Raw genomic sequence first — 21,673 nt, 5'->3', positions numbered from 1 at the left:
GAAACCTTGTGGTGCAAAGCTGGGAACCCTCTTTGGTCGGCTATTTTTGTTTTTTACAATATTACTGCATTATAGTAAAAAGAGGAACCAAAATACTAGGCTTTTAAAGGAGAGAGTAGCTTGCTTCTTGCTGCTTGCTGTGAATGACAGCAAGGTACTAGAGAGTCCAGCGAAGGGCCACCAAGATGATCAAGGGACTGGGAGCACCTCTCCTCTGAGGAGAGGCAGGGACTGCTGGGCCCGTTTAGCATGGAGGAGAGGAGGTTCAGGGGGGATCTTATTGGTGTATATAAATACCTGAATGGATGGTGCAAAGAGCATAGAGAGCCATTGTGTTTTCAGCGGTGCCCAGTGCCAGGTCAAGAGGCAACAGGCACAAACTGAAACGTGAGGCTCTGTCTGAACATCAGGAAATGCTTTTGCACTGTGCGGGTGATGGAGCCCTGGCACGGGTTGCCCGGAGAGGCTGTGGAGTCTCCCTCTTTGGAGGTCTTCAAGAGCTGACTTGACATGGTCCTGGGCAACCTGCTCGGGGTGGCCCTGCTTGAGCGGGGGGGTAGACCAGGCGATCTCTAGAGGTCACTTCCAACCTTAACCATTCTGTGGTTCTGTGAGTCTCACTTGTGTTTTTACATGCTGCGTGGTCTGCTTCCTGTCTTCACATCGTGTGATAAGCACAGGGTGGTTATATGAGGGGTTTAACCTGGGAAGAAAAAAAGTCACACCAAAGGAAGTTTTTGACTGATATTTGAAGTTGGGTGGTGCAAATACACAGTTTACTTTTTCAGTGTAATGTTTAGATCTGTTACAGTTTAAATCAGATCTTTATCTTTTAAGACAAAGATTTGCAGCCAACTTTAATCTTGGGGGAAGGGAGGAAGCAAGAGAGAAGTAAAACTAGTTCCTGGTTATGATTGTATACACTGATTTTAAGATGGTACACTTAGACCATCGTGAAACTCTGAGGTCTGTGTTGTTACTGAAAATGCTTTCTGTACCACCACAAGCCTTTTCTTGAGTTCTGTTTCCCTGATTACTGCTTCGGAGGCCTTAGCAGTCCTAGCATCATCCGTCTTGACCTTTTACAAGTACGGAGTTCTTTTATTGCTCGTGCAACAAGCACATGCAAGATGCACTGAGGCCCAAGGTAAACTTCATTAAACTCCGAATGTATTCTCTTCTTTATGGCTTGAACTCCCAGTGACTGCATTTTTCTCTGTCATCGGAATATATTGATTGTATCATCAGCGTAGCCTTGGGACATAAAATACATGCCTCCTTAGCTGAGAATTGACCATTGTAACACTTAAAATGCTAATTTTTCAGGCACAAAAGAGAGCGAAAGCTAGACAAGAAACTGTGCGGCCCCGCGCTACCTTAAGTACCGCTGCACGGTGCATCTTGGAGGCAGTGGAGAAGCTGTCAAGCTCTTTGTTGGTAAATAGCACATCTTTTAATCTGTTTTTGCTTCATGTGTTTATAAAACTTAGTAAATGTGCCATCAAAGGATAAAGATAAAACTATTCTTCCTTACGTTGTGGCCGGTTTAATTTAGTGCGCTATTTTTTCAACAGGATGCTAAAAGAATGGCATCTCTTTTGCCGCTGTGTTGTATAAGTTGACCATGAACCCCCACATTTTTGTTGCAGGGAACCCTCTGTCTCAGGAAAAAAAAATTGCCCTCTAATATTTATGCTTTGTTTTTTCCCTTAGCCTCCGGACATAGATAAACCGGATATTACTGACTTCCAGTCCAAACGAAGAAAGGTAAGAACCAATAATGTCTTAAGCTGAGGTAGATAACTTTTTCAATGCTTTATCACTATTAGAAAAATTTTCTCAAACCTTAGTGACAACATAGACATCAAATCAAGTTAATATTGGCATGTATCCACAATAGATGATGGGCTGTGAAGATTACTCAGGTTAAGAATTATGTTATCTTTGTAAGTTGAGAGCAGCAACTCTAGAACACACCAAGTCGTTTTATCTTGTCCCCCAACTTGGGGTGAAGCTGCATATTAAAATTCCTCTTGAGGCAAGTTTTCTCTTGAAGAAATGATCACAAATAGAAAAATGGTGATTGAGTGGTCATATAGACTTTGTACAGACTTCCGTGTTCATTCGGGCACAGAAAACTAGTTTTTCTGCTTTTTATCACCATTCAAAGTAAAGACGAGGAAAATCGTTAATTTCCGACGCTATAAATCTTACGCTCCTAAATTCCTATTTGGAGGTAGCACAGAACTGGTGATAATACTGTGGTAAAGCATGACTTCCTTTCATTTTGTTTAAAAAATGAAAACTAGTCATCTTTTTTGATGACTTTAGTTAGGGGTATCATTGGGCTTATTAAATTGCAAAGCCCTTAAATGACCACTTGAAGATCAGGTGCCTAAAGGAAATAACAAGATGTGCAAACTTTTCATCTTCTGTTCTAATGAGCAAAGGGACAGTGTCTCAAGAAGTTTCTGTGCTAATTCCTTGATTGGATGGATGTATAATTAAGTTTACAATCACTTCAGAGTTTACAAACATCTCAGATTTCCTGGACCATCTTTTCACCATCTGCCAAATTACAAGGGCATGGAGAAGTGAAGTATATCATAAATATTATCCAAATAACTAAAACCAAATCTGGTGTGAATTCTCAGTTATATTATAGCAATACACCTGTGATAAGGCATTAAGAAAGATCTGCCAGATTTGCAAGAGAGAGCCTGAAATTGTCAGCCACTAAATGAATGTTGCACGCAGCTGTCAGTGGGTGAAAGGAGATAGATTGTCTATTCATAATACTAGAATTCATAATGGTGGCGGGAGAAGGGTAGCCCGTGATGAGAAGCAATTATTTGCTGAGGAGACGATCGTGTGTTTTCCTGCTAAAGTGAACATGCGGTTGACGGAACACTTGTGCACTCGGGCTAAACTTCTGCAGTGGGTAGCAGTGATGTGGTATTTTTCTTATTTCAAGGAACTGTACCAGGCAGAATAGCTCTTGGTGTATTGAATGCCTAGTTAGGGGGATTTAATATTTTTCTTTTTTACCTTTAAAACCAGCAATGAACCATCGTTCACTCAAAGTAGATTTGTGAACTTACATAAAACATGTCTTATTCAAGGTTTCAAACTGAATGTAATATTTTTTAGAAAGATGCATTTTTGTATACTTTAGAGAGAGTGTGAATCCTATTACTAAGAGCTGGGAGATACTGTGAAATTAAAGCTGCAGCGTAAACAAAAATTTCCTGTTGGTATTGATTTGAACAATAGCATGCTTCCTAAGACTGTATTTTCTGATCCTTAAGACCGCAGGCGGAGCCATCGGTAAATCTTGTAGCCTTTAGGCTTTGTTTTCTGTCTGACAGTTCAGTTAAGTCAGTTTTGCAGAACACGCAGTGGTCTGTGTTAAAAATTAACTCTGGTCTGTGAAAATGCTTTGAAAAGGGAAGTCAAACCCACTACTTGAAGTGCATCTAATGCACATGTAAAGCATTGGATCATATTTTAATGAATGAGATTATTGTAAGATTGACAAGGTGTTTTTTTTTGAGTGTGTTCTATTGTTTGTGTAACTTTGAAGAGGGAAAATGTAGGGAATGTGAAGCCCAGAAGCCTGTATAATTAGTTGCTTAACACTTCGAATGTTAAATTAATGAATTAAGCTACTGAAAAAAAAAATCACAGTGTGGGCAGAGGAAAAGATAGGAGCATATTCTAGGAACATGGGTTATTTTAATTATGGTAGCATGAATTATTTTGTCTATGAAGCTAACTGCCAAATTTTGAAATGGAATTCAGTCAGACTTTGGCTACTTATATATAGCTTTATGGATTTCGTTACTGGTTTTCTGGTGATTTCCCTCTACAAGTTGAACGGTCTTCAGAATTTTCAAATTGTATTCACTGAGTGCCAAGACCGATGGGGGGAGGTTTATAGTTCTGTAATTTGTTTTCATCAATAAATATTGGAATTAATTTGGGTGGACGTAAGGATAAATTGATTGCTGTTTCCCTTTCAAAGCTGGAATCCCAGAATGCATTCCAGCCTCCACCTGTTAAGAGACTTGTGACACCAACGGTAAACCGTCAACCGATGCGTTATACGCCGTATTCTGAACCATCACCGACTTCAACTACTGAGTCCAGCAAAATTTGCCAGAGAGTAGACACAAAGTTCCAAGTGAGTACATTTTTGAGTCCTTATGTGCCTGTTTTTTTTTTCCAGTCTTGGAATGTTTCTCAAACCAATTGTTATCCTATCTTTGCAAAAAGTACTGATAGTATGTTTGAGGCGAGCTTTAAGGCAGTGGGAACCATTGTGAAATAGATTGAGCTTTTATGGATTTAATTCTGTTTTTGGAACACTCAGTGTCTTGTGGTTGTTTTCACGATGTCATGATGTGCTATTGAGTCATCCTGTTCTCAGTGAAAGAATATTAAAAGACAGAAATGTTTTCCTTTTATATTCTCATGTACACAAAGCTGTCACTGATGAAACATGCTCGTGTTGTGTGTAAACTATTCCAGGTGAGCTATGTGCTCCAAGTGAGAGTTCTGACAATGTGCTGAGTTATCGTTTTTGATTGCTTTGGAGTAGATGGAGTCTGATAAATTTTCCATAAAATTAAATGGGCATCTCTTTCTGCGAAAACATCTGTGTTTCCAGTATCAGTCTGAGTGTACAAATGACCACGTGTTAAGTGTATGGGCTTTTTAGGCTGGAAATCAAAGTGGACAGTAATACTGGTTGCTTATTGCTTTTAACTCTTTCAATCTCTGTATTGTTTAGCCAGCACAATCTCCATTTGGTAAAGTTCTAAAATGAATGTAGCAGCAACTGCTTAGTTTTTTTGGGGGGTAGAGTTTTTTCGGTTTTTTTTGCTTGTTTGTTGATAAATGATAGAAAACAGAAAAGTATGTCCCTTTTACGGGGCTGGTAAACACAAGTTTTGATGAAAACTCTCCCCCCCACACGCACAATTTTTGTTATTTTGTTTAAATTAATTACTTTCTTTGTTAGAGGATTTGACAAATTTGATTTAGTGTTCTATCAGTTTGTCCTCAATGCTGAGTGAAGCAGTGATGCTTACTTTAGCCCCAAAATTTAACTGAACTGTACCCACAATGCTGAATTAGGGAACAACGTTAAGTAGGTGAGGTGTATTCAGTGCTATAAAATTAAAAATAAATAAATAAAATAAAAACCAGAAAAAAACACATTAAGTGGTTGTTGGTACTTTGTGTATTCTGTACATAGTCAGCTAACTCTTGAACTAAACTTAACTTGCAGGGGATGAGAGAGAAGACTTTGCCTGCAGAACAGCGAGCAGAACCATCTGAAAGGTATGACATCTATTAATTTAAAACTTACTTGAAGGAAGAAAGAAATCTCCTTTTTCAGTACGGTCTGCATGCCTGTCTTTTTGGAAAGGTGGTGACAGTTCTCAGTAAAAGGAATGGGAAATCCAATGAAAATTGTGTATTTTGAGGGAGCTGCAAAGTCTGGATTGTGTTTGAAGATCAATAGAACTTTGAGAAAATTGTTGTTTTTATGAAAGGAAGGAAGATGAGCAAGAATAAAACTACTGATACACCACTTTTTATCCCGAGTTTATCTTCTGAGTAGGATACGAAGATGGGAAACGAGGCACGTTATAATGCTGTATCCACAGAAAGGATCTTTGCTATTGGAGGCCTAATTTTTTCCTTCTATAGGAAATATGGCTCATTTTGTAGTTTAACTAAATCTGTAGCGTTACAAATTTTGCTTTGACAGATATTTCATGGTTTATAACTCAGTTTACTTATAACAAAATAATTTGTCCCTCCTAATGTTCCCTAGGGGAAAAGCTATTAGTTTTAGCTATTTAATTGCTTGCAGTTTGAAAGCTCTGTCCTAATGGGATGATTCTTTCTGAAGTATTCTTTAGAAGGTGAAGTAGGGGAAGTGAGTTACGGTTCAGGAGGATGTTTACTGATGTGTTTTTTTCTTTATTTTTTAAGCAAAAACATGGAGGAAGATTTATGATTTATTATTCTTTTTTTAATACTCTTTTCATGATGAAGTTAATTGTCTGCTTTGAGTTCACATGAAGACCATGTGTTCTTTAGAATCATTTGAGGCCAAATGCTAACTCATCTCTAAAATAAAAAAAAATCCAGAAGAATTAATTGAATTTCTTCTTGAGGAGACTGCTTTGTGTTATACTGCTTTCTTGGTTTAGGTCAAATGAGTTATCCTCCAGATAATATTGATGGCTTTTCCTTCTGGGCAAATGGTGTTTTGGGTAATAATGCTTGAGTTAAGAGACTTTGCACTGGGTTTTTAGGGGGTTGCTCTTTTCAAAGAACAGTGGCAGGGAATTTTGTTGACTCTATGCTCATCTGCCAAGCAATTCTTGTGTGACCATGGGCATTCTTTGGCTTGCAGAAAGAACTCAACACTTTGTTTTGGCATCTAAAAGTTGGACTTCACAACAACCACCTTTTTAGGGGTGGAAGCGACTGGCTTTAAGGTTCTGGTACAGGTGCAATCAGGTGCTGGGTTTTAATTATGCTTTTTTCAAACTGTTCTAAATTGTCTCTGTTAGAACTCCTTTCTACTTCTCCATTTAGGAAGGAGATACAGAAAACTCATACTGCTTTTGATTTCGTTCACAAAGTTTATTGCAATACCCTGCCTTTTGTTTGTAGAGTAGGTAGTGGGGGTAGTGTTTTTTGTGACGCTGGTCTCTGTTGGGTGCCATGTTCTGGAGCAGGAGCACCACACTGATCTGCTGGCAAGAGTCCCTTTGGACAGTTGAGTTGGAATACTCAGTAAATCTCTGGCCCACCAATGCTATATATCTACGTGTGTGTGTGTGTGTGTATATATATTTTAAACCTGAGTCCAATTGTAGATTAGACTTGCTTGAAGGCTGACAACTGTCTTTGCCCCCTTGAAGCTCACAGGTGTTAACAGAAAGAGGAATATGGGCTATTACGGGCAAGCGATAGTTGTCTGAATGAAGATCTATTTTGATGTAAGACTTTTTTCAGAATTCTAATGGATTGACAGTTTGGATTAGAGAAAAGTCTGAGCATATGCCTTAGGGATCTGTCTTCCTCTATGCAGTCACAGTGCTAAGCAGGCTGTTGTCAAGTATTTGACAAGTTTAGACCAGTTCTCCTCCTCAGTATTGTGGGAGTTTGACCTGGCGTCTTCCAGTGCGATCTAATGCACTTTTGTACTGACTGACTGATTGGCTGCAAGATAAGCTTTGATGTCACAGTTTTTCCAGGCATACTTCATTTTCTTGCCATAGTACTTTTGTTAGAGTTATTCCCTATTCCACTTCTGGTTTGGGTTATTTTTTCCCCATTTGCTCTTGGATTAGGATATCTTTCTGGTTTTGAGCTAGGCTTTTTTAAGTACCAGAAAAATGCCTTTGTATGCCTTACAAAAGGGATCTGTATTCATGTCTGAAAAGACTTCTGGAATGTTGGCATACCCAAACACCTCTGCTGTTCCTGCTGATGGCCACATGAAAGCCAGAGCTGCTTCTGAAGCTTAGGCCATATTACCTTGCCACACAAGTCTAAGGCGTCCCTATTCTATCAGAGCTGTTGGCAGTGTTTCCCATGTGTATGTGTGCATATGTGCACTCTTTCTGTATTTTTGTGAGCTGTTCTTTTATATCCCTGCAAAAGATACACGTGCATCGCAGAATCAGAGAACCAGTCCTATTTAAAGGAAGCACTGGAAAATAACAATCTAAATCAGCTCTTCTATTTCAGGTCTTCTGGCTTAGTCATTGTTCCCATGTGAACGGTGCACTTATGTATGTCCTTTTCATTGCTGCTGTTAATAAAGTTTTTCCTATTTAGAACATCAAGTATTTACCAGCGTTTAGCAACTTGTGAGACAGCTTTAGTTTTTTTCTGATCAGCAGGTTTCAATTCTAGGACTAATAACAGCTCTAATATCTTGAAAAAACAATTTGGCTGGTAATTTTTTTTTCTCTTGTTTCCCCCAACTTCTGTACTGTCGTGTGCTAGCAATGTGACCAGCTACAAATTCAGTACTGCTGCGTCCAATGGTCTGTCTTCAGGAGTGAGTAGCGGAGGCGGCAAAATGAGAAGGGAAAGAGGAATACACTATTTATCAAGAGCTGTACAAGAACAGGTAAGTGACTCTTAAATTAATTGCTGTCACTGAGCTTACTGAAGTAACTAGCTAAGTGTGTCAGTTTTATTGCATCATAGTAAATTATAACAATACCGCTTTATTTTTGCATTGTTTTTGTTTTCTTGTGGGTTTCAGAGCAGGCTCCAATTGATTTCCTGTGTTTGAATACCTGAACTTTGCTTATGTAATTTTGAAATTTTTAATTCTGTTACCTTGGAGATTCTTCAAACTATAACATTTCTCGTTAGCAACTGAATGAATGAGTCCTAAGAAGAGGAGTAATGTTTTGGTGAAGGTTTGTATAGTTTTTCTACAGGAATGATACTTGAAACGAGTGCCAAGTATAAAAAGAAAAAAAAAGCTTAATTTTTGGTTTCATATTTAAGTCATACAGAAAGATACAGGCCAAGAGTGTGAAAAAGAGTAGTAGAAGACAGCATTCTGCATGTCTGCTAACGATGACTCAGTTTTTGATACTCACCAAACTCATTGTGAGAGAGTTTTTTTCTCATTTTAATAGGAAAAATCTATTCCATAAAACTATGACCATGAATATTCAGATTATTTTTTCTTTTATTGGATGTTATATAAGCTGCCTGTAAGTTAATTTAAGTATTTACGTTAACATTAAGTATTTAATTAATATTAAGTTAATATTAAGTATTTAAGTTAATTTAAGTTTCAAACCATTAAATGGGACTTCCGGATGATGCAATATAAAGAAATCATAAACACTGTTGTTTATTCCTGTAACACAAATAAAATAATGGTCCAAATATCAAAAGTTCCATAAACTTTTCAAATCAAAACTGTGAAACAGATGTAAGCTACAGGATGCACTGAATATCAGTAGTACCAACTTACATCCCTGCCTAGTCATTTCTAAGTAGATCATGATAGTACTGTACAAATTTTGGTCAGATTTTCTATGCCATTTAAAACATAACTCATCCAATCTTAGTAATCAAATAAAGTAAGTGGCAGGGATGAAAATTGAAGTTGTTAAGAGGCTCTCTTCTGATTTTTATATTTGCATCCTGATACATGATATAGACTGTATTTACCAGAACACAATCTTCCGTGCTGCTAGTCTGACTTTCTTTGGTGCTTTTTGTGTTTAGTTTGGTTGTTGAACCTACCTGCTTCTTTAAACATTACCTTTTTCCACGTTCCCTGCTGTAGTGACTTTGGAAACTTTGGCAGCTATCCTGCCTAATTTTGCAAGAGGAACACTTCCTCACTTGTCTTGAGAGTGTACTCTTAATTGAAGCCATGCGAGGGTAGTTAGAAAGGATGATGCTTCTCCAGAGCTTTGATGACTAAAGTATAGAAAAGAAAGAAAAAAAATGTGATCTGTGCCTCTCTGTTCTGCACAGGTTTTGAGTTAACTTTCAGTGTTCTTGCTGTACAGTTGTTGAATAGAGTATAATGTGGAAGCAGGCCTGCCATAAATTAAAATGACGTGGTAGACAGAGGTGGGGAGATCGGGATTTCTTCTGGAAACTTGCTTTCTCTTAATTTGTATGGATTTTTGTTCTATTTAATTTTGTTAATAAATTGGGTGCGATGGGGTGAGAAAGTAGTATGTCTTGTATAAGAAAAATTAAAATTTGCAACTTTAGGAAGTGGAGGAACCAGTGCTACCGAAAATACCCCTACCCATCAGTGCTGCATCGCTGCCTCAGTTCAATTCTAGTTTCGTTGGTAGTAGCGCTGTCTCAGCGTCACCGAGCGCTGTTTCAACAGCAGCAATGAGCACGGCAACTCCAGCAGCTGCGACGGGCATGGCAAATCCATCAGAGGTGGAGGGCATGACAGATCCATCAGAGGTGGAGGGCATGACAGATCCATCAGAGGTGGAGGACTTGACAGATCTATCAGAGGAGGAGGTGGAGGACATGATATATACAACGGCGACGTCAGGCATAACGTGTTCAACAGTGCCCTCAGGCTTGACATATCCAATAATGGCGGCGGGCATGCCATATCTACTGAAGACAAAGGACAAGGCAAAGTCAACAGTGGCAACAACAAGCGTGGCAAATTCAACGGAGGCGGCAGGCATGGCAGATGCAGCAGCGACGGCGGCGGGCAAGGTAAATCTTTATGCTATAAATAATGTTTACAATGAGTATACTGCTTTATTGCGAGTTGACTTTTTCTGTGGTGCTCACGAAACTAACAAATATTAGTTTCTACGCAGCTGAATGAATTGGGGTTGTATGCCAGTTTGGGGAAAAAGGCATAAATGTTTTGATTCTGCTTCTCTCAGTCTTAGAGCCTGCCAACTCCCATTTAACGTGATTGTATAACTGCTTCAAATGCTGTGGAAGTCTGCGGGGGAAGGGGGGTGTGGACTTTATGCCACGTTATTTATAGTGGTTTGGGCAGGGGTAGAGTTAATTTTCTTCGTAGTAGATGATGCTAGATGATGCTGTGTTGCAGATTTGTGAGCAAAACAGTGTTGGTAAGGCACTGGTGTTTTAGCTGTTGCTGAGCAGTGCTTACACAGTGACAAGTCCTTTTCTGTGTCTCACGCTACCCTGCCAGCGAGGAGGTCGGGGATGCACAAGAGGCTGGGAGGGCACTCAGCCAGGACAGCGGAGCCCAGAGGACCGAAGGGATATTCCACACCATTTAGCATCGTGCTCAGCAATAAATGCTGGGGGAAAGAAGGGGAAGGAGTGGGGAGTATGTACAGGGTTATGGCATTTGTCTTTCCAGGTAGCCATTACATGCGATGAGTCATTAATGCTACCTCAAATTTAACAACTTTACTTCTTTACTTCCAGTTCTTTTCCCTGTTCCACTTGGAGGGAGTGAGCGAGTGGCTGTGTGGTGCTTAGTTGCCTGCAATGGTTAAACCACAACTTTATTTAAGTTATTAAATTAGAGGTAACGTGGTCATATAAGCCTCACATAGAATGAGCCTAGGGTGCAATAATTGGCATATTATTGCAATAAAATAAACATTAATCTGTTCCAGAGTACTTGAAATATTTTTTGTACGGTTTGAAGTAGACAGCTGCTTTAACATGTTGAGGTGTTTGCTGAAGTTCTTGGAGTATCATTGGGCTGAGTTTGCCGTTCTTCAGCTTCCTGGCTTGCTTTTCCGTGCATTTAGACCTAAGTAGCATCTCCAGCTTTTCCTCTCAGTTTCTGGAATTTGGTTTTGAAGATATTGTCCTATACCCACTTGGAAACTTCCCTGTGTTTTATTATTACTTTTATCTGCAAAATAACTCAAACATCAGGTTTTTCGACGTCACTGCGGGACTTCTGTTGGGTAGTGAATTCAGGTAGTTGTTGCTCTTAAATATAAACCTTTAATTCTTTTGAAAATACAGATACAACCAACAAGTACTGTTAGCAGTCCTGAGTTCGCGTTTTCATCTCCAGTTGTGAAATCTACTGAGGCAGAAGTGCTACCTACGTCTTCTGTAAGTAAAATAATAAAGGAGCTTGACTTTTTTTCTTAGGCATTTAGTAGGCTGTTGCAGAACACTAAAGCAGAATCTGCCTTGATGGAGAAAAGTATGTAGGCTTCTGGCTTATAATTTGTCATTCAGCATGCGTGCTACAAATGTGAAGAGCAGCTTTCAGATTTGGTTTTGTGTGTGCATTCGATTGAAGTTCCTGTGGCTTGAGAATCTGAAAAACCTCTCTTGTTCATAGCAGATTGGGTTTACATTTAGTGTTCCCGTTGTAAAATCGGCAGAACTTTCTGGACCCAGTGGTACTCCAGTGACGCCCTTTCTTACCCTAGGTAACTGAAACTTTAGCACTTCAGATCTGAAGTGCTGATTTTCCTTTTTTTCTTTATTAAATCTTCAATCTGTCCTGTCTGCGCATGCTAGCAATTCCAGGCAGTGTTGGACTTCTGCAGTATTTTTCCAGTGACAGATCTGCTTTTATAATTTTTCTTTTGTTTTGTTGCTTTTTGTTTTGCTTGTAATCATAAAGCATTGCAAAGTAAGTAGAATTTGTGAAGATTCTTATGTGAGAAGCATGAAAGCTGGAAATTCTTGTTTCTAACAAAAGTGAGTATAATCTGCTCTAACTAGGTCACATTGTGAAAGCTGTTTTTGTTTTCTTTTGTTTCAAAAGACACCACCACCTCAACCAACATCAACACACAGAAAGAGGAGGTCAAAGATTTTGCTGGTGGTCCCTTCACCACTGCCCACGTATTAAAGGAAGGAAGCGTCTTAGACGTTCTAAAAAATCCTGGTGAGATAATGAACTCCTTTTAAAAAGATGCTGCAAAAAATACGCATTTTTTATTAAAAAAAAACCAACACACGACTTATGGTTAATAGAGTATCTGCTATAAATATGAATGTAGGAGAGCATTACATTAAGCGCTGCGTTTGTTAGGGTGCATCTGCCCCCTTCTATTCTAAGTGGTGTTTGTTGCTGGAAGTAAAACTGCAAGATGAAAAGCAGATGGGTTGCATCTCCTTTACGTGTTAGGATGTAATTGTAAATGAGGTACTAAGAGAATTAGCCAGATAATCGGTGTTTCATTTTAAGTAAATACAATTTGTGGAATTGAAAAGGAAATGTTTGTAAAACTCAACACTCCTGTCCCACCTCCAGCCCAGGTGAAGAAAGAATAGGAAAGAGCTTCAGTTCCAAATACATGGCGAAAGCTGCGAATCTTTGGGCCTTAGCTTACAATGGCTCCTGTGGATTAAAATTTAAACTGCAAACAGCAGTGGAGTGTTTTACGTTAAAAACCCTTTTCTGAATTTTGTTTTTAAGCAATTGCAATTGTTTTCAACAGTTTCATAAAGTGTGTCTGTGGAAAAGATATCTTTTAAGAAAAAGGGCTTTATTGAATTTGATCTTTTCCCAAAAGTCTTCTTCTAACTTACATACTTGTTAAGAAGGCAGCACATTTCTCTACTGGAAAGAGCTAAGTGAGAGAAAATACATTGTGCATTTTGTTTAAGGAAAGACCTCTGAGTGAAGTGACATTCACTTTCTTTATCGGTTTAAAAGAAGCAGAATCTAAATCCACATTGTTCAAAGACTTCAGTTTTGACTAAAAAAAAAAACCAACAAACAAACCACAAAACAACTATGTTCAAGGTAGATTTACAAGCAACTTGAGCTGCTGTTTAAGATGCATTTCCTTTAGTCTTTCTGTATTAGTAGCTTGTCTTTTCTGTTAAAATTGCCACCTTTTAAATAAGGAGTTGTCCTGTGTCCGATGCATTTTGAACAAAGATTATAGAAAATTAGACAGTTGTTCAATTGTCTTGAGTTTTTATTATTTAATTAATATTCAGCATCTGTGGGAAAATACCGTATGGATTGCTGCTCCGAGTACAAACTTCTGTACAGTTACTGGAGTAGATTTGAGTCATCTGCTACGGAAGGAGGAGCTTTAGAAATCTGATTCGATTGGGCATCGCGTCTTAATCAAATTGTATTATTTCCATTCCACGTTGGACTGTCAGATTTCAGTCAGCTACTGTCTGTTTGTACTTGTATCGACCAGTGAAAATGTTGATTTAAAGCTTGCTTGGAAACAAAGAGTTAAATGAAGCTTTAACGAAATGTTCTGTTGTGATCCAGTGCAGCAGATGAAATTTCATCCGTTTCGATAAGATTTCTGGGGACTTCCTGTTGCGCTCGGTCTGAATGTCTAGTTGTAACCATTGGCACCTGAGTTGAAATTTTTGCCCTCTAGTAAAGTCACTTAGTTACATGTAGTGAGGTGCTGCGCTAACAGGAAGACTTTTTTTTCTTGCTTCCTAGACTTTGGATTGTTGAAAACACGCTCTTCTACGTCTGCACAACCTACGACAAGCACAGTGGTTTATACTAGGCCTGCAATAACAACTTTTTCTGCAGGTAAAGAGACTTCTAAACAAGCCTCGTACTGGCAATCTGATACATGTGACCCTTTTCTGCAAAACAAAGACATAAAGGACAAATGTGTAACTTGTCAAGCTACTAAAGCCTCAACAGTTGAGAGTATGAAACAGACAGTAAGTTCAAGTCAATGCGACACCTCAAAGCCAGCAGCGCCCCCAGCAGGGATGCTGGGCTTTGGAGACAAATTCAAAACAGTACCTGGAACGTGGGATTGTGATACATGTCTTGTCCAAAACAAACCGGAAGCTACAAAATGTATAGCATGTGAGACACCAAAACCTGGAACGGGAGTAATGCCTGCTCTGACATGACCAGTGGTCACAGACAGCTCGGTGACAATGACATCCTCCTCGAGCAGCACTGACACAACAGCCACTCTGGGCTTTGGAGACAAATTTAAGAAGGCGAAAGGCTCTTGGGACTGTGGAATATGCCTTGTACCAAATAAGACGGAAGATAACAAATGTGTAGCCTGTCAGTCTGAGAAACCAGGTATGGTCCTTTTTTTCCTGTTGTTTCCATCCTAGCCTCTGTGAATCTTGTACAGAATAAAAGTACGTTGCATATATGGAATATTTTAAGCAACACGATTCCCAGGTACGGTTGATGGGTTAGCGGCTGTCTGCAGGATTGGTTTACAGGCACTTCAGAGGTCTCAGCCCAGGTTCCAGCCTGTCGCATAAATTGAACTGACTGTGAAATGTATTAGTACGGAGCTGGATCAATGCAGATACCCCCGGCTTTGCAGCTGGTGAGGGAAGATGGCTGAAGTGGGTGACTTAATTTAAAAACAACATAGTGATTTTTCACTGGCGAAAATGAGAACTCCATAGAAAGAGTTAAAAATGACTGTGTTTTTCTCTTTCAAAAAATAAGTAAAAAAAATTACAGAATGTGGCCAAAATGCCTCTACTCACCGTTTGTATGTAATTGAGGGGAGATGTGAAGCCAGATTTCAAGACAGTGTAGTCTTAACTAGTCTTAAGCTAAAGCAGAGAGATGCCTATGAAGGTCAGTGGTAGGCTTCAAGAAAGCGAGTGACCCGCTGGGTAACTTCTTCAGGGCAGTACTGGGTTGTTTCCCATTGTGTGTGACCGTAATTGATTTTGAGCGTGGTTGTATTGTTTTTAAAATACGATTCTAATTTTAACTTTGACTCTAAATGTCATTTAACATGCCATTACATCGAAAAACACCTGTGCAAATATATCGTGGAAGAAACAAATTAAGATGGACTAGACCGGGCTTTTGTAATCATCCTGTGCGGTAAGACTGAAATTTCATGAGGTAAGATAATGGATTTCAGACAGAGTTGATTCTCTTGGACTTCCAACCTCTGAGCGGTCAGTCGGCATCTTTGTCTGAGGCTCTTGCCATTGCAAGGAGGAATTTTGGAAATGAGGGCTTTACTGTGACCATGGTGCAGTGAATTGCACGGTTACGTTGCACTTGTCAAGAGGAAGAGCGATGCAAGTAATACTAGGATAAAAGTTTTCTGCGTGTGCTGTGGAAGGGAAGAGCCATTCTTGTCTTTCCGGTTTTGAATTTGAAGCGTTATCTTCTGCTTCTCTCTTAAAAGGCACCTTTTTTTTAAAAGGCACCTGTCAGGCCTCTTTATGGAGGTTACACTGTCGTCAACAGCAGCAGAAGCTTGTGTGCTGAATAGAGTTGTGTGTTGTTTGGAAGCTTTGAGTTCCACTCTGGTTTTTTTGTTTGTTTCTTTGTTTCTTTGTGGGTTTTTGGTGGCTTTTATTTTTTTCAGGGGCGGGGGGGGGGGAGTTGCGGAGTAGTTTTGAACATTTCTGTGGGATGTGACAAATCAAATTTAAATGTTAATGTTCATTTTGTAGTTCATGTTCAAACAGGATGGTTAACTGTCTTGTTTGTCTCACAGAGGGTCCAACACCTGTGACCAGTAGCAGTGCATCTGCATTTTCTGCTCCTTCTGGAGAATTTCTGGATTTAGACAAATTCAAGAAGCCCGAAGGAAGCTGGGATTGGGAGACCTGCTTGGTTCAAAACAAAGCAGAGGCCACGAAGTGTGTAGCCTGTGAAAGTGCAAAGCCAAGCACCAAAGCAGAGCTCAAAGGTAATACTTCATGATTAAAACGAGGATGCATATTCTGTGATTTATTTTTTGGTTTGCTCTGATTTTTTTTATTTTCTTACCTGTTAAGCACAATTATTTTTTCCTTTGAGGTGTGGCAAAATTATTCGTTTTTCCTGTAGGAATATTGCCTAGATAACATCTGTTTGCACACTTTTCCCCAAGAATAAGTTTATCCTTTTTAGAGAAAAGCTTTCATTAATGACGTGCTTGTTCTTTACATGCCCTACACGTTGTTCATTTGGAGTTCAGACTAAAAACATGATCTTTCAAAGAAGTTCGTATACTTTTTAAAGCCAGGTGGTGGGCAGAAAACACAATTGTGAAAAGTTTTATGTAGAGAGGAAGCATGGGGTTTTCTTGTTTCTTTTACTGTTTGGTGGGTTGTTTTTTAAACAGTTTTGACTGGAAAGATCAGGACTAGAATGTAGTTCAAACCTTCACGTACTGCAGATACACCGTGGGTTACGGACTTGACATTCACTTATTTCTGCAGGTTTTGGTGCTGCGGCTGCGTCCACAAAATGCTGCCTTGCCATCATTTACATTCGGTGTTCACTCAGAGTGTTCAGGTGCAGAGTCTGCAGCTGCCTCACAGTTTATTTTGGGAAGGACAGAAGAGAAGCAGTACTTGCAAACCAGTACTTCAGGTAAACAGTGTATCTTTTGTCTTCACTTGTGCGCTTATGTCCATCAAGTAAGACCTCTGAAACCATACTAGAAAAAATCTGCGGGATTTGATATGTTCATGTACTAGAGCTTTAGAAAAACTTTAATTCCTATATGCAGCATGTCTTCTGTCCTGGTTATTGATACGTACGCAATTAGTAGCAATCCCTTTTTTGATCTCAACACTAGGTTTAGACAAAAAATTGCGACACCTTAAGGAACCTGTCCTGCATCTCATACAAGCACAGAAGTTGCAGTGTCTCAATGCTAGCAGTACAGTTGGTGGTAAAATCTTTAGTAGGGTGAAATAGAGGCCTCACACTTTTCAGAGAAAAAAAGAGATGAGAGAGAGTATCTTATTCCCACGTACTTGCAACTATGCTGCAGAGTGTACTGCTGTTACTCTAGTGCTACAAAGGTCCAAAAATCACTGAACAGTTATTAGCCAGTTTTGTATTCCTTTAATTTGTTGAAAGACTGCAGTAGAGGATTGAAGTTTTTATTGAGGATCACTGTGTGGAAAAATTCTGATTGTTAAATGTCATTTGTATGACTTAAGAACCGCGTTTTGGAGTACAGAATTCAGTATTAATTCCAGAAGGGGTAAGGGGAAGGACATTAGCTAGTAATGCCGAACAAAAGCAGTGTATAGAGCTATACTGATTTTAATCGCAGTATTCTTACAGTTGACCTGTTACTGAACAGATATGTTTTGGGGAGATATGGTGGCCAGGGAGGCGTGTGTGTTTGTGTGCTTCCTCTTCTAGTTAAGGTTCTGGGGTTTGGTTTAGTCAGGAAAATTTGATGAGGCACCTTGTGTAAAAGGAAATGTTAACCAGCATTCTTCAACACGGTGTAGTCCCTTAAAAGTGTCATAGATGAAAAGAGGCCATAAACGCTGGGGGAAAAAGTTAGTGGGAAACTGAGAGCAGGATCACATTCAGTAGTGAGAGAGCAGCAGCCTAGGGAAAGCTGATGAATGACTGTAACAGATAGTTCTATTTTAAGTGTAAAACAACACTCAGTACTTTATAATGGTGGTCTTACCAGAGGGTTCTTCTCCATGGCTCCTAAAAGCACGTCTTGAAGGCATTCGAGTGCAGTGAACTTAAGCTGTAAGAGTTGGGCTGGTAAGCTTGGCCTGATTTGAAGCTGTAGGCACAGGGCTATAATTTCTGAACAGGCTACAAAAGAAACTACCACTGTGCTTTTCAGTGCTCCGTTTAGCAAAGCCATCAAATTGTTGCAGGCAATTGATGTTGTTCTTCTAAGAGCACCTGAAAGATATTTTTGTTTGAAGAGTTCAGAGGTACCGGTTAATACTGGTTCAGATAATTACAGCCAGCTCTTGGTGTTTGTGACCAATAAAGTTTGTGGCTCCAAAAGGAGTGGGTTAGTGCTAACTGATTAACTGCTGTATATGCAGAAATATGGAATCTGATTACTTACGCAGAGAGCACTTAAAATGTATTGTTTTGCTGGCTCTCAGTGAGTTGCATCTTAATGCTACCAAGGAATAAGCTTTTTGCTTCTGGCCCAAGTTTTTTAATTTGGTGAAAGCCTTTTCTGTGCACGTGCACATGCCAGAGAGGTTGCTTAAGTAATAGAAGCTATAGTAGCTGCTATCTTCTGGTTTTTGTAGAAGACAGAAATTGAATTCGTTAGCTTTGTAACTGTTATGCATACCAGAATTGGTTTTCTCCCTTTTGAAAATTGTAGAGGGTATGCCTATGTCAGATTTGGTGAGCAAGGTGATCAGATGAGGGCACTGCAAGACTGCCAGAACGCACCAGGTCTGGGGGGAAAAGGAATCCGGCTGAGCATAGGAATTTCTAAAAGGTAACCAAGGAGTTGTGCATTGATACAGTTATTCTAAATAATCAGATTCTTGTAGCTCTGCCTTTGGAAAGTCTGTGGCCCTTGCTGTAGTGGCTGTACACAGGATGCAGTCTACAAAACCCGAAATGCAGAAGTCCTATGTTTTGACTCCCTGGATTCATCAACCTGCTTCAGGATGGCTGGGGGAATCCAACTGTTAAGTCTAGCCAGACAGCGCAACTTGGGCTTAGCTGCCATTGTAACCAGCCTTGTTTCTCAACAGTAGCAAAGCTGAATGCATTGGAAAATATTTTCAGGTTTGGGCCTGTATAAGGTAGAAGGGACAACAAGTGGTTTTATATGCTAGGGAGTTCTTGTTCTTAGAGCTTTCCCTCTAGTTTGAGAGAAGCACATAACTAGTTTTACAGTGGGTTGACAGGAAAGAAGTGGGGGGAAAAAATGGGAACGCAGGGAGAAAGCCAAAGGTGTTATTACTAGAACAGGTTTAGAATGCTATTCTTTGCTTTTCATGAGCTTAGGGCAATGGGGAGTTTAAAGCTTAGCACTTCCTGAGAGGGTTTCTTACTCTACCGGCTCAGTTCTATCACTTATTTAAGGCAATTCAGGTCTCTGAACGGTTAAAGAACTGATACCAAATTTGATGAACTTTGATCCAGGATACTGACAAAACAGGACTTCATATAAACAATTTCAGTATGTTCATGAGGTTAGCTTGTGTGTTCTGTTAAATAGTAAAAAATGACACTTCTGTTTCTGTTTACCTAGCATAATTCTGCAAATGTTGCCTCCTTCTGCTTTAGAATGGAAATGCTCTTCTCCAAGAGAGCACTGTCCAAACTTCTTTGCCAAAATTTTTTGATTAAACTAATATTGTTTTATTTTGAAAACAAGAATAAGCCACAAACATGTTTTCTTGCTTCGGCTATCCAGAAGAACGTCAACAGTATTTTCAGATTTTCCTTCCCTACGCAACTGTATGTAGGAAGAGTGCAGTTGGAAGCAGAAGACGTAAGATGATGTATCTTCTGTTTGTTTACTACAGTAACAAGACAATGGATTACCTCTTTATTAGAACTTGTGTAGCTTTGCAGTATTGAAACAAATGTAGGTATTAAAATACACATCAGTAATACGTTTCTGAATGGCTGAGTACCGTGCTCTCTTAGCATTGAAATACCCAGCCATTGGATTAGTTTGTCCCTCATGTTTGCTTAGTTTGGAAGCTATTTCAGAATGCCTTCAGCTTGTATTCTTCCCCAAAAGCATAGAACTCACTTCTCTGCATCCCCAATTCAAGTCAGAGAAACTGGGCACTGCAAACACAGGAGGTCTGCCTGTACAGAATCAGTGAAGACAAGTCTAAACAGCGGATTTTTTTGAATATGCAGCTGGGTTATCTGAATGTTCTTTATGCAGTGTACGTCAGTTTTAGTACAGATAGCACTTGTCTTGGTTCTTGTCATTAGTCTGAAGCTGCCCCTGAGAAAATCTTGAAAGGGAAAGTAGTGAAAGCTAATCAGCTGGCCCTTTCTTCTTAAGAACCAGTGTATTTTGTAATTCTCCCACTAATAATAAGGCGTCATGCTGGAGAATCGCGATTGTGTTGTTAAGCAAGACTGACTTCACCTGAGCGGTATAGTTGGCAGCTGTTGAATGTTTAATGGACTTTAAACAAACAAAAAAACTGAGCAGGTGGAGGTAGACATGGCAAACTGACAGGCAGCGTCAGATGCTTCTTTGAAATGGATAATCTGACTCCATTCACTTCTTTCTGGAAATAAGATCTAGTAATTAACCAAACAAAAGATAGAAGGGTTAAGACTGCATCTTTAAAGCAGCTGTGCTTGATAAATGTCTCTGGTCTTAAATCAATCTTTAGCAAAGCACAGAGACTTAGCAGCAGCTTGCTTATGCCAACGCTAAAAATACTTGATGTGTACAGGTAACCATGTCAAGGCTCTGGAGTTAATCCATGAGAACAATTCCTTCTGGTATTGGCAAAGGTGAGGATGCTTGCTTCTATAGAAATGAGGTTTTGAGCTGTGACTTAAGCTGTCACTTAGGTGACTGTTTAGGAAAGCTTCCTTTTAAGCTTTGAAGTATGTAAGCTGACAAATTGTTTAAGTTCAGAACTGGGTTTACAGTCTCTTGTTCTCTGACTGTATGCAACTTCTCATGTTTCAGACTGAAAGCAGAATTGCAGCGGTACCAGTCATACAACTGTAATGATTATTGCCAAGATTACCAGAACTACCACTCGCAGAGGAGTTACGATGCTTACGCTGACTACAACTACAGCTCCTATGCTCCCTATGACAGCATGCAAGCTGTTGGAGACTGCTCTTTAGGAGATTCTTTAATGGCTCCAGCTGTTTTTGAGGTAAAGATAGTGCACGCTTGCTGTAAAGAAAATATTTCACAGATAGTATGTTGTACAGATTTGTGTGAATCAGCAAAAAGAATCCGAAGTTGAAAACATGCTTTCTGCTTAGTGTGAAGTTAAAAGAGCAGATTCCATTCAGAGGTGTTTGTATTTAAGTGCTTAAATAGTAAATCCATAGAATTAGTGATTTATACACCATTATTTGTTCACGCATACCAAAGAATGGTTTTGACAGCATAATTGCGTACGCTTCTTCTGTTCCTGTTCTTCTGATTTGCTTTGCTTAAAGCAAATTAAACAGTTGTTGTAAGTGGTCTTATCGTGGTCAATGTATTAGTTGTGACCTCCGGAGGTCCCTTCCAACCTGTACTGTAATATTGGCTTTCTTCTAAAAATAAGTAGATAAAATGCCATCTATCCTTGTAGTTGTAGGAAGAAGGAATGGGTTGAGACTGCAGCACTTTGAATCTGTGATGCTTTCTGAAATGAGTTATGATTAAACTTAGCCTTTTCTGTCTTTCAGGAATCTTCAGTTATGACTGCAATCGGTGATGACCTAATTACTGACGGTAATAAGGGTTCTATCATTGTCACTTGAGTTTAGCCATCCTTGTGCCTT

The 21,673-nt window shown here is 39.4% G+C and overlaps 2 protein-coding genes across 5 annotated transcripts in view; both read left to right on the top strand.

The window, feature by feature from the left end:
- The window catches only part of LOC310895668 (uncharacterized protein), an 88,148-nt gene that overhangs the window by 7,121 nt on the left and 59,354 nt on the right, over positions 1–21,673 (top strand). For all 4 annotated transcript variants that reach the window (XR_014580853.1, XR_014580854.1, XM_083827199.1 and 1 more), the window contains exons 6-10: positions 1,327–1,437; positions 1,714–1,767; positions 4,025–4,183; positions 5,294–5,346; positions 8,041–8,167. Coding sequence is in view for 2 of the 4 variants with exons in the window: in XM_083827199.1 (XP_083683325.1) it covers positions 1,327–1,437; positions 1,714–1,767; positions 4,025–4,183; positions 5,294–5,346; positions 8,041–8,167 (504 nt within the window). In the remaining 2 variants the exon portion in view is untranslated. The remainder of the gene's footprint in view (positions 1–1,326; positions 1,438–1,713; positions 1,768–4,024; positions 4,184–5,293; positions 5,347–8,040; positions 8,168–21,673) is intronic.
- On the top strand, positions 14,263–21,554 carry LOC310895685 (uncharacterized protein). Its single transcript, XM_083827275.1, has 4 exons — positions 14,263–14,548; positions 15,951–16,145; positions 16,660–16,813; positions 20,856–21,554. The coding sequence occupies exons 1-4, from the start codon at positions 14,395–14,397 to the stop codon at positions 21,142–21,144; spliced, it is 792 nt and encodes a 263-aa protein (XP_083683401.1). The 5' UTR covers positions 14,263–14,394; the 3' UTR covers positions 21,145–21,554.

This window comes from Anser anser (genome assembly GCF_964211835.1).
Source record: "Anser anser genome assembly, chromosome: 2".
NCBI lineage: Eukaryota > Metazoa > Chordata > Aves > Anseriformes > Anatidae > Anser > Anser anser.
This window is presented reverse-complemented; position numbering and strand designations above follow the sequence as displayed.

What these genes read in the sequence shown, in the direction of transcription:
- LOC310895685 (XM_083827275.1), top strand. Translation starts at nt 14,395, where the DNA reads ATGACATCCTCCTCGAGCAGCACTGACACAACAGCCACTCTGGGCTTT. An exon ending in CACCAAAGCAGAGCTCAAAG is followed by an intron (nt 16,146 to 16,659) that starts GTAATACTTCAT and finishes TTATTTCTGCAG; the next exon opens with GTTTTGGTGCTGCGGCTGCG. An exon ending in CTTGCAAACCAGTACTTCAG is followed by an intron (nt 16,814 to 20,855) that starts GTAAACAGTGTA and finishes CTCATGTTTCAG; the next exon opens with ACTGAAAGCAGAATTGCAGC.